General features: G+C 28.0%; 1 protein-coding gene across 1 annotated transcript in view; it reads right to left on the minus strand.

Moving 5' to 3' along the window:
• Positions 1-19,013, minus strand: part of fw (CUB and Sushi multiple domains furrowed) — a 109,064-nt gene that overhangs the window by 49,441 nt on the left and 40,610 nt on the right. The window contains exon 2 of the mRNA XM_016054457.4: positions 953-1,079. Within this exon, the coding sequence (XP_015909943.3) occupies positions 953-1,079 (127 nt within the window). The remainder of the gene's footprint in view (positions 1-952; positions 1,080-19,013) is intronic.

Consider the following 19,013-nt stretch of genomic DNA (forward strand, 5'->3'; position numbering starts at 1 on the left):
ATTTATAAATTTTTTATTTTATTTATTAATGGTAGACAAAATTTTGAATTTTGAACTATACAACTTTTGCATCATTTTAAAGAACTTAAATTTACATGGTAAGATACAAAATTTGAGCATAATCGGCCAAATAGTTCCTGAGAAATCTAATTTTAAATGTCTTTTTTGAAATTCAATTTGTCAGGAGCAATTCAACAGATTTTACTCGAACCTTTGTATTTTTTATGTAAATTTATGTTCTTTAATATGATGAAAAAAATTGTATTCCTTAAAAAAAAATTTCGACCATTATTAAGTATAAAATATAATGATAATTGATAATGATATTAATGATAAAATATAATGAATATTTACTAAAATTGAATTTTTGCATGGAATTATCTTTGGACAAACGTGTGTATTGTGTGCAATTTTTTTTTCTCGAAATATAGCGAAATACGCAAAAAGTAAAATTAACAATAAGGGGTCCAAACTTCAAAGCTCTTTTCTGACCAAACACTATTGGGAACATATTTCTCAAATTGTATATATTATTTATTTATTATTTTTGGTCGTCATAATTCCGAATCCGTCGAAAAAAAGGTGTTTAATCATAAAAAGTACAATTTTACGTCTGATTTCATAACTTAAAATATCTTCTGCACTTATTAATTAGCTTATTTGCTATAGTCAACCATTAATTAGCTTTAGTCAACCGTTTCAGCCATTAATATTGATTCCTAGAATGTGAATATCCGATGATTAGATCAAAAGTTATTCATGGTGGTCTCTTTTTTTTGGCGATCTGTACATGTAACATACATTTTCTACCTTCAAATTTAAAATGACAATCTTTTGATTTTAATATGAATGTTTCAAATTTGTATAATATTTACTCAATATATTTCCCCCCCCCCTAAAATTATTCTATTTTAGAAAAAAAAAATAGCAGGATTTCTGAAAGATGACTCACCCGAAAAGTTCATAGCCTTCATCGCATTCATAAGTTGCTATTGTGCCCACCGTTCGATCATTATTAGACAAAGTAACTGAGGAATACAAAGGCACTGCTGGATGAGGACACGTTTTTTCCGTAGCACCTATAAATAATAAAAATAATAATTTAAGTAATAGAAAAAAATCAATAAAACATTCAGAAAGCCGTGGTGGCTCAGAGGACAGAGCTCTCACGTTCCAATGAGTTGAACAGGGTTCGAATCTCAGCAATGGCTGGTCGATACTAATTCGGCATACACTTTGTACCGACCACAGTGCTGACGTAAAATATCCTCAGTGGTAGAGGGATAATGGTTTAGGGTTCCCTTGCCACCAATCTAACCAAGAAAGGTTTTCGTTGGTTTTCCTCTCCATGTAACTCAAATACGGGTTAGTTCTATCAAAAAGTTCTCCACAATGGCAAATTTCTCCCAATACTTGATCGAAGAGTACCCTTGTCTTCTGCATTGGGTTCAAAATTACAAGGTTACGGAGATAAATATTAGTAGTCGTAAACCCAAAAATTGGGTCGGCTGTTCACCGACGGTTATAAAAAACATCAAATAGGATTATTAACTAAATCTGACATAAAAGGAAAATACTATGACATTGAAAAGCTAAAATAACACCAGGTTGAGTCTGAATAACAGATCCTATGTTTATGCGAAAAATGCAACTTTGTGTCTGAAAAATTTCCTTTTAAGAACCTTTTACACATTAAACTTTTTAACGAAAAATAATTATCATCCTAACTAATCATGTTAAGTAAGCATTCCACTTTAAATAAAATGCAATAAATGCGTTTTGAATTTACAAAATTATTCATTGTGTGTTCCTACACATATGAGGGGATAAAATGGAACTTATAAAAAGTAATGTTAAAGTCTTAACAATCTTATATCAATTTTGACTTAGTGATTTCAGTTTCAGACAAAAGAAAGCAACAGGCTGATGCGCGTTTTTAAGAAGAAGAAAAATGAACTCACGAATTATTTTTAAAAAAATTCAGATTAAACGTACTTGCATTTCTTATTTGAAGGAATTTCTAAAACTTCAATTTAAATAATTCGTTTATAAACTTGAGAATACAAATTAAATCAATATATTTGATAATATGGTATTTTGGTTACATGGAATACTGTAAAATTTGTCTTTTTAAATGTAGTTATATATGAATTAACCCTCTTCAAATGTCCAGTATTTTTAGTTTTGAAATGCAAAACAAATTACGAACAATAACAGCATTCTCATTAATAGGATTCTCATGATACCAATCGTTCTTCTTTAAATATATTTGTCTCAAGACTATTAAGAAGAAAAATGAAGAGAAGTTTTTAATTCTATGCTTTGAAGAAATAATGAGAGCGTAATTAACGGGTTGTCAAGTTAATGATTTCCGCAAAATGGTGTGAGCTCAAAAAACTAGTTTTACGACATAAATCATTGTTTACTCTTTTTATAATTACTACTGTTAGCGGTCATTAAATTTTTGATTCATAAAAAAAATCTCTCTTGTGTAAACGTTGACTCATTTCGATGCATTTTTATTTCAATTTTGAATTTTTTTTTAAATATTTTTTTCATTACAAACAGAACTAAATAAGTAAACGAAGTATTCTAAATATTGCTAGTACATATTGTTTATTATTAGATTGTTATAAGTAGATGTAATTTCGAAAAAAGGAAGCTGCGTAGTTCTAAAAGTCAAGCATCAATTTCCTCAATCACGTGATCTTAGCTCTTACAGGTTCAGGATCTTATCCCACATTGTCCGGATCAAATTATGGTTAAATATAATCAAGAAATGAATCATAAAAAGAAATTAAATTTATGTAAAAATTATCGTTTCATTATTTGTGTTGTATTATAACCATGTTTTTAAAAATATGTTCGTAATAAAAATTATTTTTCGGCTCACTTGATTTAAGAAAAATAACTATAATTTATTGTAAAAATAAATATTTAAAAATATTTATAATCAAAATAAAATTAATTAGATTTTTTTTATTCTATTGTTAATATCGTTCGATTGATTTCTCTTCTTTGTATTTTACATATTATCAAAGATGTTTGGGGAACATAAAGTTATTGTTTATAGAACAAAGCAAGTTTTCTCTCTGTTTTTTTTTTGAATTTGTAGTACTATTGATTATTTAAAAATAAAATAGCAACTGCTTTAATTTTAATTCCATTCAGAAGTCAATTTTCTTAGTTAAGTTCTTTCAAAACATTTATAACAATAATAATTAAAGTTTTAAGAGACTTCATTTCTTCCTAGATAACGTAGTTCCTATTTTAACCCTTAAACATTTATAACAAAGATAATTAAAGTTTTAAGAGGTTTCATTTCTTCCTAGATAACGCAATTCCTATTTTAACCCTTAACCTTACTTCATTCGATTGTATTATGTTCATTTAATTATGTTTTTTTTTAATTTTGTTTGTTTATCAGAAACAATATTCCTCCCTTGAAATCTACTAAAAATTAACTAAACATTGGAAACTTTTTTTAATTGACTATTATTAATATTCGAAGTTAAAAAAAATAACATGCTTGTCTGACTATTTTGTTATTACGAATCAAAAGAAACAATAGTTACAGGGCAGATTTCTTTAGTAATTACTGTCAGTCATTAAGTTATAATAATCACTAAAAATTCTTACCATTCTTTATTTGTTAACTTTTATTTAAATTTAATGCAATAAAAAACAAAACCCTATTAGATTTTAAATTTCAGTGATGCTCAGAAATTTTTACGAATAGTAATTTAAAAGTTTGTTTGATTTGAAGCTCGATACAGCATTATAAAACTATTCGTAAAAACTTGTATTTTTAAAAATTTCTAACTCCATTGCCCTACTCTCACACCTTAATTCCTACTTCTTTATCTTTCTTTATTCCTACTTCTTCGCTTCTTTATTCTAAGTTTCGTTTTACTTGAGTTTTATTATTCTTAATCTATATTTGTTTATGAATTTATTTTCTTATTTTCATTTACGACTTAAATCTAGCTATAAAATCCTGTATCTTACTATACATAAAAATCTAATGATGGTGTCGCAGTTTTCTATTGTTGTCATGCTTTTTTATTGGCCTAAAAACCACATGGTAGGATACTGCTTTCCCGCATTAATTTCCATATTGATTTGTTTGTCATCAGCATAAAATTGATAAAAGTCATAAAGGTATTGTTTTGCTATAAATATTTTTGCATCACTAATTTAAAGGTTACTGTTATGTTATTATTACGTGTCCTGTACTGTTATTATTACGTTTCTTATTTCGTTTGTTTTCTAAATTAAGAGTTTAAGAGGATTGATTTTATTATTATTGTTAGAATAGCTTAGTTTTACGGTACATTTTAAGATTAAGTTATTTTAATCGGTGTCTGATCTTATTAACCATTTTCAATTATTTATTTTTTTTGCTAATTATATAAATATACTAATATGAATTACGGTTAAAGTGATTCGTTTAATGATTTAGAACTTAACTTATAGCTTTTTGCCCAAAGTGACGAGTGCAAACATTGTATTTAAAATATATCAGTCAGTTTGGTAAGCAAAAATAATAAATTACATTTGTTAACACACCAAATTTGTTACGATAATATACTTTTAATTATAAATGTTTATATATATATTGTAACATTTCCAAAAAATAAATTATGTCCACTAATAGATCTTAATAGTACATATATTTTTAGTTGAATAATTTCAACTGTTTATGTCAAGAAACAGAAATTATTGCGAATCAATCTGCGGGGTTAGTGAGCTTCAGCGAAAAGGGGGTTTAGCTCAATAGTATAATTATAAAAGGCAATTAATCAGTCAAATTTCGCTTCACTTTCGCTCATGTTCGTTTTTTGTGTGTTTTGAATATATATTATTTTATGAACTTATTTTCATTTAAGACTGAAATCAAGTTATGACATCCTTTTTCCCAATAAAAATAAACATAGAACATTTATGTCCAGCACGAGTCATCAAATCCGACTATTCATGTCCTTGATAATGAAAGTAGTGTTTTCAGAGAACTTCAATGATAGTTATTTAATGCATGTTAATTATAGATTTCCATACTTTGTAATTGACATTTTAAAAAAAATTTTCCTTCGATTTCAGGAAAATTACTATTTTATGAACTTTTAAATTATAATTAAGTCAGTACACTGAGGAAAAAATAGGGTCAAAATTACTAGAATGTGGTAAAATTTGCCATGTTTCTGGTGATCTATGGAAACACTAAAATTAGGTAATTTTTGCCAATGAGCATTGTTTTTACGATTTTGGTACAATTACCAATAAAATATGGTCTTATAATATGCGATAAAATTTCGCAAATGGGATAAAATTTGGCTGTTTTATCATGGTATCTTAAAGCATGGCATAAGAACCATCTATTCGGTTAATTAAATTTTTTCAGTTCTATATTCTTTACTAAATGCGAGATAATAAGAACTGTGATTATTGTGAAAACCAGAATTTTTTCAGTAAACCGTTAACATATGAACAAAAAAAATTCCAAATGAATTGTTTAAATACCGTGTATTTCGGGTTCATTAACCAGAGATATGCTGTTTTTTTACCAGATAAATCATTACCATACGGGACGGTAATTTTACCAGATTTTTTTACACGTAGAAAAAGGGGGTGCAAGTAAAAGTTCACTATTGCCTTTATGTTACAAAAAGAAAGTAACAAAATCTATTTTTTTTAAAAAGAAATCTGAAAAAAAAGAACATTTTAAATTCAAACACGCAAAACCTTTCTTTTTCTTTTTTTTTGTAGCATAAATGAAAATTGAGTTCTAGTATTTCTGAAGCACGCATATTTTTAAAATAGGTATAATTAAAACACTTCATATTTATAGGTCAGTATTTTAAGGTTAATATTACTTGTCGCTAAAATGCACTCAAAACCCGTAATTTCTTTCCCATCATTAATGAAATACTTCAAAGCTGCTACCAACCATTACAGAAAATTAAACACCCATTAACCACACGCTTTTTCATTTGACAGCATAAAAATAGCAATCATTCTCTCATTGGGGTGTATTAAGTCTTTTTCTATGCAGTTCCTTTCCTAATGAGCAAAACATGTAGTGCGACAATCATAAAAGTAGTTTGGTGATTAAGTATATTCTTCTGAATAAGTAAAGTGTTCGTTTGACATTAACCGGCGTCTGGCGAGAAGGGAAACCCTTCAGGTGGCGACAATTATTGGACTTCCTGGTTTCTGTTTTTAAAAGCGGAAAGGCTTGGCGAATCTATTCACACCTTTTGTAATTAATAAGCGAAATCAGAAGGTCTGGCTGTTTGAGAAAGGAAAGGTTCATTCTAATGATCTTTCGAAGCCCTATAATCTAGGTCAAGCGAAGAAGACGCAAGGTCAGATCAGTTGTATCACGTGATATTGACTGTGATAGCCAACTGAAGTTACATTTCGCCATTTTTGTATCCTCCTATGACCTGGACCCGATGTCCCGATGGACGATATTTTTGCAAAGTATTTCGATTTTAGGAAGAAATGTAATTTATTAATTCATACGAAATGCATTCGTTATTTTGTATTAATTGTATTATTTTAGAACTAAGTAACGATAAATTTTTACTTCGATCATTCACTCGATTCAATAGATTGATTCGTGACACCAAGGGGCTAACCCCTCCTGCTCGCTGCCACTCACTAACCCCGATGATTGCTTCACAATAATTGTTGTTTTTTGGCAAAAAATAGTTTTTCTACAAAATTTAAAATTATTCACTTAGCATATATGTACTAGTATAAGGAATTTTGTACTTAGTACTTATCTTAAAATGTAGCGCAGAATTACATTATAATAATAATTTAAAAAAACAATTATATTAGTTTTAAGCGTTACAATAGCAGTACAGGAAAATAACTTTAAATTAGAAATACAAAAGTATTTATAGAAAAACCATGCCTGTATGACTTATATTAATTTTATGCTGATGACAACCAAAACAATACGGAAATGAATGAGGAAAAACTGGATCCTACCACGTGATTTTCCGACCAATAAAAATTTATGGACAATAATGGAAAACTGCGACACCATCATTAGATTTTTATGTATAGTAAGATTCAACGCTTTAGCCGATTAAAAACAACTATTAACAAAGGATTTTCACTTCCACTTCATTAATCCTTAAGTCCAGGTTTTCCACTGGCCTTCCCCAAGCACCTCTGAGTTTGATAGCTACTTTCTAGTTTTTAACCTTGATGTTGCTAAATTTCATTTTTTGAACAAATAATCTATCTCTGTGGTTTTCTCCGAGACCTTATACCTATTGGCTATGACAGAAAAATTTTCATTCGGCGACCATCTACCGGCATATTGACCAGGTGACCAGCTTATTTGAGCCCCCCGTAATTTTACGAATTTTATTACATTAGGTCTTCCATAGATCTTGGCTCAGTCTTAAGTTAGATCTACTTCTCTATGTTTCGTTCACCTGGATTCTACAGAGCATACAAAACGAGATCTTTCACTCAAAACAACCCAGAGCTTCGTCATCACGATCTTCTTCTTCTTCATAAGCGCAACAGCCTTTCACAGGCCAAGGCTGACTCGCAGATTTTCCTCCATCTGGCCCGCCATCGGTTGACTCCCAATAGCTTGAGGTCCTTTTCAACGTCGTCTATCCATCTTGTAGGTGGTCGTCCCCTACGTCTCGTCCCTTCAATTGTGGAAAAAGTCACTTTTTTTGGCAGGGGTGGCATCAGAATTTCTAAAGAGGTGGCCCAGCCACCTAATGCGTGATGCTTTAATAGTTCTCACAATGTCGGTCCCACCGAATTTGTCATATTTTTTGTAAATTTCGTGGTTGTAAAGAATTCTCCTTACGTTATTCTCTTGAAGAGATCCAAAGATTTTCCTCAAAATTTTTCTTTTAAAAATTAGCAGTTTTTCCTCCTCTGTTTTGTTCATCTATCTCAGTTGTGGTTTTCTCCGAGACCTTATACCTATTGGCTATGACAGAAAAATCTTTCAGCGACCATCTACCGGCATATTGACCAGGTGACCAGCTTATTTAAGCCCCCGTAATTTTATGAATTTTATTACATTAGGTCTTCCATAGATCTTGGCTCAGTCTTAAGTTAGATCTATTTCTCTATGTTTCGTTCACCTGGATTCTACAGAGCATACAGAGCGAGATCTTTCACTCAAAAATACCCAGAGCTTCGTCATTATGATCACGCTTCTGATAGATAAGTCTATAATTCAATTACAAATCTATAAAGAGGTTTGTTAGTCAGTAGTTTCGAACTTAATTTGAGAAATCTGGATTATATAAAAACATCAAAATGTGGATTAAACAAAACATAAGGGTCCTATCTGTATTGTAGTTTTTATTCTTTCATATAAGGCATTCTTATTGCTTATCTTTGTTAAGTTTAACTTATGTAGCAGTGGGGACAAATGATGTTTTTGTGTTGTTTATCTTGATTAGATTGTTTTTTAACAAATCAGTGCTTAGAAGTGCTATTTTTGTTACTTCAAACACAATTTCAAAGTAAATGTTTGGCTAAAAAAAAATATTCTACCTACTTCAAATCAAAATTTAAAGTTAATTACAATGTTATGGGACCCAAATTGCAAGAACATCTTTTATCTCATTCATTTCAATTTTCCTCAGTCACTCATTCAATTGGAAATCAATTCTATATTTCTTGCATGATGTAGCTTTAATTCTTTGAAAAGTCAACGCCAAATGTTTAAGGAAGTAGTTGCTTTTAGTTTAAAGTTTGAAAATCCTGATAGATAGAGCAGAAACTAAACTCTTGATAAGGGAAGTTTTGCGATGTCATGAAAAATTTTGAAAAATCAGTTTAAAATTTGAAAATTATGATAGATAGATCAGAAATTTTAAAACTAAACTCGATCAATTTTACTCTTGATAAAGGAAGTTTTGCGATGTCATGAAAAAGAAAACAAATTTTAGATTCCTCATTGGGATGGTAACAGTATCTGCTATACAACAAAAGTTTGTTGATAGTGATATGACAGTTTAAGTTTTTGACCCATTTTTAAGAAGATCGATTAAGAAGTAAAATATATAACTGTATGATAAAATATGTTATGTTATTTCAACATCCATAAAATATGTAAAAATATCATACGATTGCACAATATTTTGTTTACGTCGTGATTAAGCCAGCACTAAAACTTGTTTAAAGTATAACCCTATCTTCAATAATTTGCATTTATTAAATTATATTATGACTTTCACTATTAAAAAAAACATTACTTCTGACTTCAAATTACAAGGATTGTCTACACGCCGTATTATTATATTGAAATAGAAAAGAGCAAATAATATATTGGAGACATTCTAGAAGAAACTTGGGCCTCTTTAGCACAAAACCTTCATAAAGTCTTTCATATTTAAAACGGATCCTTTACTATATATTTCATTTTAAAATCAACCGTATACAAAATTCTTCATTGAAAATTCAAAAGTTGATGACGTCTTTATTTCGTAATTTTAAAACTATAGCTTCTTAAAAGCCATATTTTTTATTACAAAACTACGACCATATTTTTGCATGATCAGAAAAATAAGACCCTCTCAGAAATAACCTGATTCTCCGCCAATTTTAAATTTAGATATTTATGAATAGATTTTTGACAAATTCACCAAAGAAAATCTTTCATAAAAAGAAATATGAAGATAAATATGAAGATACTGTGGACTTTTGGTGATATTTCAGAAAAACTGTACCCTTTATTTTCTCTAATTCACAAAATTTTGAGTAAATTTTTCATTAATTAGAAAAAACATCAAAAAATCTGAAATGATTCCTATTGTAATTAGCAGCGATTCGATCCTTAAGGATTAAGACATGAGAAGCTTTGTCATCCGAGAAGATCGTTTGCCTTTGTAGAACACTTTTGCATTGGGTTCTAATTTATAACTTTTGATTACTTTCATTAATTCTTAATACTAGGTCAGAGTCTTCTTGCTTGCGTGTTATACGATTTTAAAATACATTCTAAGTATTTTAAGCATTTAGGTAGATTGATAGAATAACTTCATGCCATATAATTTACAAAACGAATGCTTTGAGTGTTGAACTATTGTTCGCTGTTTAATAAACTAGTAAACTCTTTCTTTAAAAAACTGGATGTCTCTTGCGGCTAATGATGAACAACAGAAGCTAAATGGTGAGCTTTTTTTTCTCACGACTATCGTTGAAAGACTTTGATGTTCGTGTTCAAGAAGCATGAAAGAACATCTTTTCTGACCTTATTTTTGGCATTGTTAGCAATATGTTTATCGCGCACTATCACATTAAGGAAATGTTACCCTTATTTTTCATCCTCTATTATTATTACGGCATCAACTTGCTATAAAACTTCCATCTTTGACACCCAATTGCACAAATGTCATTTTTGACAATTCCACTCATTTAATCTGCAACAACTATATGCACGTACATTAGAAAAGATTATTAAGATACTCTTAATGAAGCCTTTAAATAGGAATCATCAATTTTATGAAAGCTTACACGTAGGAATAAAGTAGCTCCCAAATTTAAGAATTATCTTCCCAGACATAAAAAAAGATATATAAAAAAGCTTAAGTCACACATAAAGTTTATCACCTTCAGAAATTCATTGTGAGTGAAAAAGTAGGCAATAAGATCCTTTTGTTTATTGGGATTTTATTTGATGAAAATTTTAAACAAATATCTGGAAACATATTAAACACTTAATTGCAAAAATCTCATGTTTGAAAAATTATGTAGTCAATTGGAGGATTTTTTAATGATTAATAATTGAATTGAAAAAAATCTGAAGATTTTGCTTCCATGACATTTTTTCGTAGTCTTCTCATTTTTTACAATAAAAATCTAAACATACTTAAGCGTAATATTTTAGTCATAGCTAATAAAGAGAGCAGCTATTTAAAACTGTATCAATATTTCATTATGCAATTTTCAATATGCTTTTAAAGGATGTAAATAATAGGATATAAATATTTAAATGATAAATTTATCTGTAAAGATTAATTTACTTAATATTTTTTATTTCTAAATGAAAATACTTCACTGTTTTTATTAAATAAAAGCAATTAATTTAACTTGATGATTTTTCGATATGAATGAAATGAAATTTTAAGTATTTACACTATTTTATTCGGAATTTTATAGGCTTCAACAACCATTTTGTAAATGTGTGCTTTTATTTGCGTAAGCTTATTTCCTCAGAAAATAGATATTAAAGCATTAATGCACTATATTTATTGCAGTCATATATGGTCATCCAAATACATCATTTTTGCCTTGTTGCAATCTCGTATATTGACCTTCTGTGAGTTTTCAGGCCATAAACTATTTTGAGTAGACACTAATCCCAAAATTTACACTAAGCAAATTAAGTACTAAAATACTGCGAATTGTTGTTCTACGGTTTTTTTCTTTCTAAAATACATTAAGAGATGGTGTACTCAGGTCGTAAATTAAGTGAAGCTTTGAAAAGAGAAGAACTCTCAGTCGTGAAAAAGAGAAAATATTCTGCAGTCAATAAAGTAAAAACCCCTGAATGATTTTACAGTTTGCAATGAAGCATTTTAAAAATCTTAGTTAAGATGCATTTAATGACTGAGGACATAATAATGAAGCGTGAAAAGACTGAACTTTCATCCGATAATTTTTAGTACTTTGAGGTCAAAAACTTGCGATTCAATTTGTAGTTTGTCAAAGACTATCTAAGTATCTATACATATCAATATTATCTATCAATATCAGGATTATCTATCGATATCAAGAAAACTGAAATTGGTCTCTAAACCAAATATACACGGAGTAAAAGATTCTGATAAAAATATCGTACTGTAGGGTAAGAAAATATCTGGGGGGAAAAGAGCACAGCTCTGGTATTAAAGCCAAAATATACAGTATTTAAACCATTCATTTGGCACTTTTTCCGTTCATATGTTCATATTACCGCACATTTAGTGAAAAATAGAAAACTGAAAAGTAAATTTAACCGAATAAATGGTTTTCATGCTTGCTGTAAAGTATAATGATAAAATTTCCGAATTTCACCACAATTATCAAATTTGATCACATTATAAAACCATATTTCATAGTTAATTTAATCAAAGTGACTACCAAAGCACTTCAGTAAAAGTAACCGAGCTTTTTGGTGTTTCCATAGAGTCAGAAACACGGTAACTTTTACTATATTCTGGTAGTTTTGACCATACTTTTTTCTCTGTGTACTAACAATTTATTTTTTAATATGAATACTCTGAGCCCTAAATTGAAGTTTTTATTGTATTTAAATCTCTAATCCTTTGACGCAGAATTTTATTCTTTCATACTTTTTTTCCTTAATTAATATATGTCAAAATAAGTGAAAAATATGATTCTTAGTATTTTAATAATTTTTGTTTATGAAATACTGCTTTACACTAATGTCTTTTTCCTCATTAAATGTAAAATATTCCCAACACGACTCCCTTCCATAGTTTTTCAAATTTGTACCTTTTTACAGTTATTTAAATCTAACACAAACAGTAATTGATCATTGAAATTACTTAAATTTACAAAATAAATTATTGATAAATTTTTGATTATGAATGAAAAAAAAATTAAAACTCATCTTTTTCTATTTTCTATTTAGCATTTTAATAATTTTTGTTTATGAAACACAGCATGAAACACTGATGTCTTTTTCTTCGTTAAATGTAAAATCTTCAAAACACATTTAACTTCCTAACAATAATTTTTCAAATTTGAAGCTATTTGCAGCTAACTAGATCTAAGATTAACAGTAATTCGTCATTGAAATTTCTTAAATTTACAGTATAAATTATTGAAAATTTTTTTAATATAAATTAAAAAATTTCTAACTACTCCTCTTTTTATATTTTATATTTTGGCAAAAACATAATTTCCATAAAACAGATCTTTTTAGTAATTATTGGACTGTTTTTTTTAATTAATTATTTCCATCAACTGAAAAAATTATGCATCGTTATTTGCAACTTTTTAAAACTAACATAAGCAAGCGAATAGGCAAACAATTTTTTTTTTTTAATTATGAACGCAATAAACAAAATTTTGCAAGTAATTATGCAAAATGATTTATAATGATTTCTCCTGCAGTGACTCATTTTATGAAAGGTAATGATTATTATAAACGAGCTAATAATCGCGGTGATTAGAGGACATGTATTAGAGACCGGGTTTTATCACGTGAGACAGAAACCTCGTGATATAGAAACAGGATGTTTCCGCCTACCTGATCAAGCGGAAATAAATACGATGAAACAATCGAGAGACTTTAAGTGTCTCAGTCAAGTGTCGCATCCAATAAAATTTAAATGATACTGTCCACATTATTTGCATTCAAGCGTATTCAGTTTACTGATTTGAAATTGGATAATTCTAATTCAAGTGGATTATATGTTTCAAAACATTCTTTAAAAAAAAATTTTAAACTTCAATTGTATTTTAAGAATAACTAGCTATGTAGTGAAAAGTTCGATTATTCTTTCAGTTTAAAGAAGATCGGGACACATTTTTTAATTTTATTTTTAAAAAAATTTCAGTTTTATATTATTGTTTCAATAAAGTGTACAAAGCATATTCTAGAATTTCTCATGAAAAATCTTTAATTATTTTTGTTTTTCATTTAAATGCTAATAAGAATTTATGTTTATCATTTATATAAAAATAGAAAATGTTATGCTTTACTTTAAATAAAGAAGTCAAAACTTTAAACAGTTATCAGCATATTTTGCTATTAGAGTTAAAAAATGCAAAAAGTTTCGATGAATAAAATTTTATTACTTATTAAAAACATTAAAAAATTAACTTTTTTATTACTTATTAAAAAGGTTTAAAATGAAATATCAAAGCGTTTTATGAATTTCTGAGAACGTTTCACGAATTTTCTTAAATTGAAACAACTAAAAAATATGTATTCAAATTTTATATATTAATCTTGATGTTTACTGATGTGTTGTTTTCAAATTGAAAAGAGGAAACTTGGAAAAATGATAATGGAGAAAACGTATTAAAAATTTCGGCCTTTTTTGAAACTCAATACAAGAAAATAAGACCTAGCCTTTTCTCGCATTATAGATAAGATGTAAATATAATTTTTTTACCTTTTGAAAGAAAATTAATTGAATTCATTTTAAGTAGTAAAAAAAGTTCATTATTTTTAATTTATTATTTTTTTAATAATTTTTGTGCCCCGGCTCTTTTTATCAGCATATTAATGATTCTTTTTGTAAGAAAATCAAAGATTTATTACTTAGTCAAACTTTTAATTCATTATCAATAAAAATACCACTTGTTGCAGTTTAATGTTGATATTTTATGACAAAACGAAAATTCGATAATATAAATATCATTATTTAATCTTTCAAATCTCAAAAAAAAAAAAAAAATTTATTATTAAATCTTCCTAATTCAATCTAAATAATTTTTACTTTCTGGGCAATTTTTTGATGTGGTATATAAAATAGGATATTTTTGTTCAGGAATTAGACCTATAAAAATTTAATTCAACAATAAAAGTAATGCAATATAAATGTTATAAATGTTACTTAGACCAGAACATTTAAATATTCAGTTAGCAGTCAGTGGCCGGTAGACTTTAGTGACTTACCAGCCACTTCTTCCTCAAACCTAATGAGTCAGTGACTGATATCGATAGATGCTTTTCATTAAAACTTTAATTCAACGATAAAAATAATATAAATATGTGACAAAATTAAAAGACTTTATTTAAAAATATTTGGGGAGGCAAAATACATTTAATATATATGTTACTGTGAATGACCGAAATTGCTGGTGGTTGAGGTGAATGTTGACAATCACATAGTCGCTTTGGTAAATGTCCGAAATACATACTAGGTCTAGTTAAGCGCCACTGTACATTTAGTCTAGGTCTAGTTAAGCGCCACATATACATTTGCTCGATATGCTATACATCAATATTTTGTAAGGTCAAGTTCCACCCCCCAGTAGGCCCTTAACAGATATTCCGAAAACTGATCTATCTATCCTAATCTATCTTCAGCAGATATTAAACTATCGATTAAATATAATAATGTCAATGAATAAATTAATATCAAATCGGATACAGCTAACATTTCGGACATTCACTAAAGCGACTATGTGATTGTTGACATTCACCGGTGAAAGTCGACATTCTCTTGATTTCAATCATTCACGGTAACATATACATTACAACATTGAAATATGTGAATTGTTAAAGAAATCTCTTTCGACACGAATTTTTACATCCCAAATTGATGTATCCTGAAAAATCAAAATTTTGAATGAAGACATTAGACATTTTAATTAAACTTCTGGTTTCCAGAGTTTTTCCGCATTGATGTACTTTCATCATTAAACAATTTTTAAAAAAAATTATCGGAAAAAGTGACCAATTATAATTGGTCACTTGGTGACTTAAATTAAATAAGTATACTTATTTAATTTAAGTCGCCAAATTTTTTTGTTGGCTTGCCATATGGCGAGTGGTTATTTCCAGGTCTATAGGAACTTCAATAAAGAGGATCTATCTCACTTACTAAACCTCTTTAACTAGCACGATTTTGTTACAAAAAAAAGGGTATTCTATTATCCAGTCATAACCGAAGCAACATCGTTTAGAACTCATTTCAGCGTGGTCGCACGTTCTGTTTGCTACTTGGTGGCAATTCGATCTTCATTAGAACTACAATCATGAGAGAAAAAAATAGCTCCGTTATTATACTAGAGATAGCAACTACTAAATAATATCTCGATAAATGAAAGAGTTCAGCGCTCTTGCTACAGTCCGTGAACTTCTTAGGTAACATTGATCCGTCCGGTGATCTTATCATACAAAAGTAGACTAAAGTTTTGCATGCATCTAACACAATGAATACTCTGTAGCGCATCGTAAAATCATTACTTTTTTTTCTTTCATTTGTTAATCCTTTATTATTATTTTTTTTTTGCGTCTTAAATTCTTTCAGCTTCTATTCGTGATTCTTTTCCCGCCAGAATAGCTGGAACGCTTCCGCGTCCATTTCTCTTTGCGTGAGGTGGGGTCGTTTAAGACTTAGTGGTTAATTCAAGTAGTTACTTGAATGTTAAATAGCGACAGGAAGAAATTACAACAACGTAAAAGGATTGTGGAATTTTTAAATTAGGTTGTTATAATATTCTAAATTGTTTTGGGTTTCAATACAGGAAGGGAAATGGAATTGGATGATAGTCTTTTCCATTCAAGAAAATTGACTAAAATTATATGCCATTATAACGGGAAAATATATGTACCAAACCATAACAAAGGAAAAATAAGGTGTTATTTTGATCAAATTTTAATGCAATTTGAAAATTTTTTAAAGAAACGAAAAGTTTTTTTTTTAAGGGAAAGTGTCATTTGGTAATCTAAATTTCTAAAATAATACACTGATTGAAAATCAAATTTTTTCTCTCGATAACCAGGGCCAGCACTAAGCATTCACTACCTCGCCAAATGTAATAAAATCGTAAATTTGGCGAATAAATTTGTGTTTTGAAGAAAGTATTTCGACTGGGAGGAAAAATATATATCTTTAACTCGATCCTTAAAATTACGTCAAATTGAATTTTTCTAAACAAATCAGTACTTTTTATTCGATTACAATAGTTTTCGGTAGATGCCCAGCATTTCCAATTAGAATTAGGTCTAAATAATATAAGCCTGAAAGAAACTGGAGTTAAATAGTTTTCTACGGGAAAAAAATTAATCTTTAAAAATTGTTAAGATTTGCATTTGATGAGGAAATATTTCAAAAATTAGCGAATACTTTGGATATTTGGATTTTAATATCTAATAATTTGAAATCCTTGGCGTTGGCCCTAAATAACTAAATATAAACCACGTAATTTTCCTATAATAACATTTTATCGAGATTCGGTTTGTTTGAAATTGTTGCTTAACTAATAATAATTAGATAAAAGCAATTCTGGATATTTTTCCGATTGGATCATGACAGTTTTTCCCGTTTCAATTATGGTAAATTCTCGTGTTTCTATGTAATATAATATTCAAAAATATATATTCTTGCCTCTAAATTAACAAAAAAGTGAAGTTAGTATTTGTTATAGAAAATACAAATGAGTTTTGTTTTGTCAAAGATTTGAGTTGTGTTTGACATTAGAAAGATTGACATTTGACATTAGAAAGATTGGCATTAGAAAGTTTTATAAAAAGATTTGGAGCCATTTTAAATTAGGTAAAAAACTATTTCTTAGGCACTATATTTTTCTTATGCTTTGTCTCTATGCAATGAAAAATTATACAACAAAACCGAAATGTAAGTCGGAAAATTTTGCAAAGAAATATTTTAATCATTTTTAGGTTGAGCTATTATGCTTTTTGTCTGCATCACATCGGAATAAATAGATAACGAAATTAAAAATTGTTGCAGGAATAACTATGAAATGGTTTTTGAATTACGTATATGAGATCTATACATTTTAGAATCTTACACATCACATGACTTAAATTATTAATAATAAAAAATTACAATGTTTACTAAATCATTAAATGTCTTGCTTTTTATATGTAATTATTTTTCGAGGACCAGAGAAAACAAAATGACCTTGATGACTGTATGACCACTTCAAAATTTTCTGATTCTTATCCTTATTTTTAAAATCTCTTGTTTGAAGCTATGTTCAGTTTTTCATCATATAATGTAACATCTAGTTTGTAGGAAAATGTTCAAGGATTTTTTTGCTTCAACATTCAGAGCTTGAACAACTGTAAGACTTAAAAATCCAAAGAAGAAGGTAATCATTTCCTCCTTAGAGCTGAATAACAATTCGGTATAAAAAGTCTCAGATGTAAGCGTTCGTAAAATGACCTTCAACGACTTCAGAAAAAGCTCATTTATATTAATCTGAAAAATTTAATTTTATTTTTTGAGAGAAAATCAGGTGATCTTATAAGACTATCGAAAGACGAAAAGAAGTATCCTTTAATTTATTACTTTTAAAATAAATTTCTAATAGATTAACATAGATATTAGATTTTATTCTGAGACAGTTGAAATATTTAAATTGGTCTTGGTGTTTTTATATGTTGTTTGACTTATTCTTCTAGATTCTTCATTCAAATCAATATTTAAAAAAGAATAAAATGCACGTACTTAAGAATAATTATAGAGCTATGTATACAACTCTATAATAAAAATCCAAAAACAATTTAAAGAACTTATTCAGTCACTTAAGTTTCAAAAATTACTTTCTGTTTTTAAAAGAACAAAAAATATACAAAATTTTAGTCTTGGAGTTTTGAAGTATAAAGAAATTTCACATTTTAAAGATATATTTTGAAATCTGTTTCTACGAGAAATATATTCAAAATGGTTATCTGTATCAAAAATGTTTTTTTTTAAAAATAGTATTATTATAAAATTGGTTTCTATAGAAAATATATTAAAATCGGTTACCAGCAAAAGTATTTTAAAATTGACTTCCAAATTTGGAACAATTTAAATAAAATTTTTATAGAGTGATTATTTACGAACCCAAAATTGTCCTAAAAACTACATTAATTTAAAAATATAAGGTCAAAAATAGAAAGAAACATAATTTTTTAAAAAATTATTCAATAAACGGAAGCTTCAAATTTTCAATTTGAAACTTAGGTTAAATAAAATAAAGCATTATGAAACGAATTTTAGATAACAATATATTCAAGAACGATAAATGATAAATTGCACAAAATTTCATGTTTTATGCAATATTATGTTTTATATAGAAATTATCAATAGCAAAATATACGTTTATTTTATAACTAGACGTCAATAACCATTGAATTGTTGCAAAGTGTTTGAGAACTCGCTAAATGAACTAATTACATTAATTTTTAAAAATTGATTACTAAGAGATAGTTTTCGTGGAGCTTTTAACTTTAAAATCACGATTAACTATTTCCATAAAATTTGATTTTTTTTATCAATTTTTTTTTATCATTAGCTTAGTGTTTTAATGCTATAATA

This window comes from Parasteatoda tepidariorum, chromosome 1, assembly GCF_982258835.1.
Source record: "Parasteatoda tepidariorum strain Cologne lab strain chromosome 1, Ptep-v5.0, whole genome shotgun sequence".
In the NCBI taxonomy this organism is placed as follows: Eukaryota; Metazoa; Arthropoda; class Arachnida; order Araneae; family Theridiidae; genus Parasteatoda; species Parasteatoda tepidariorum.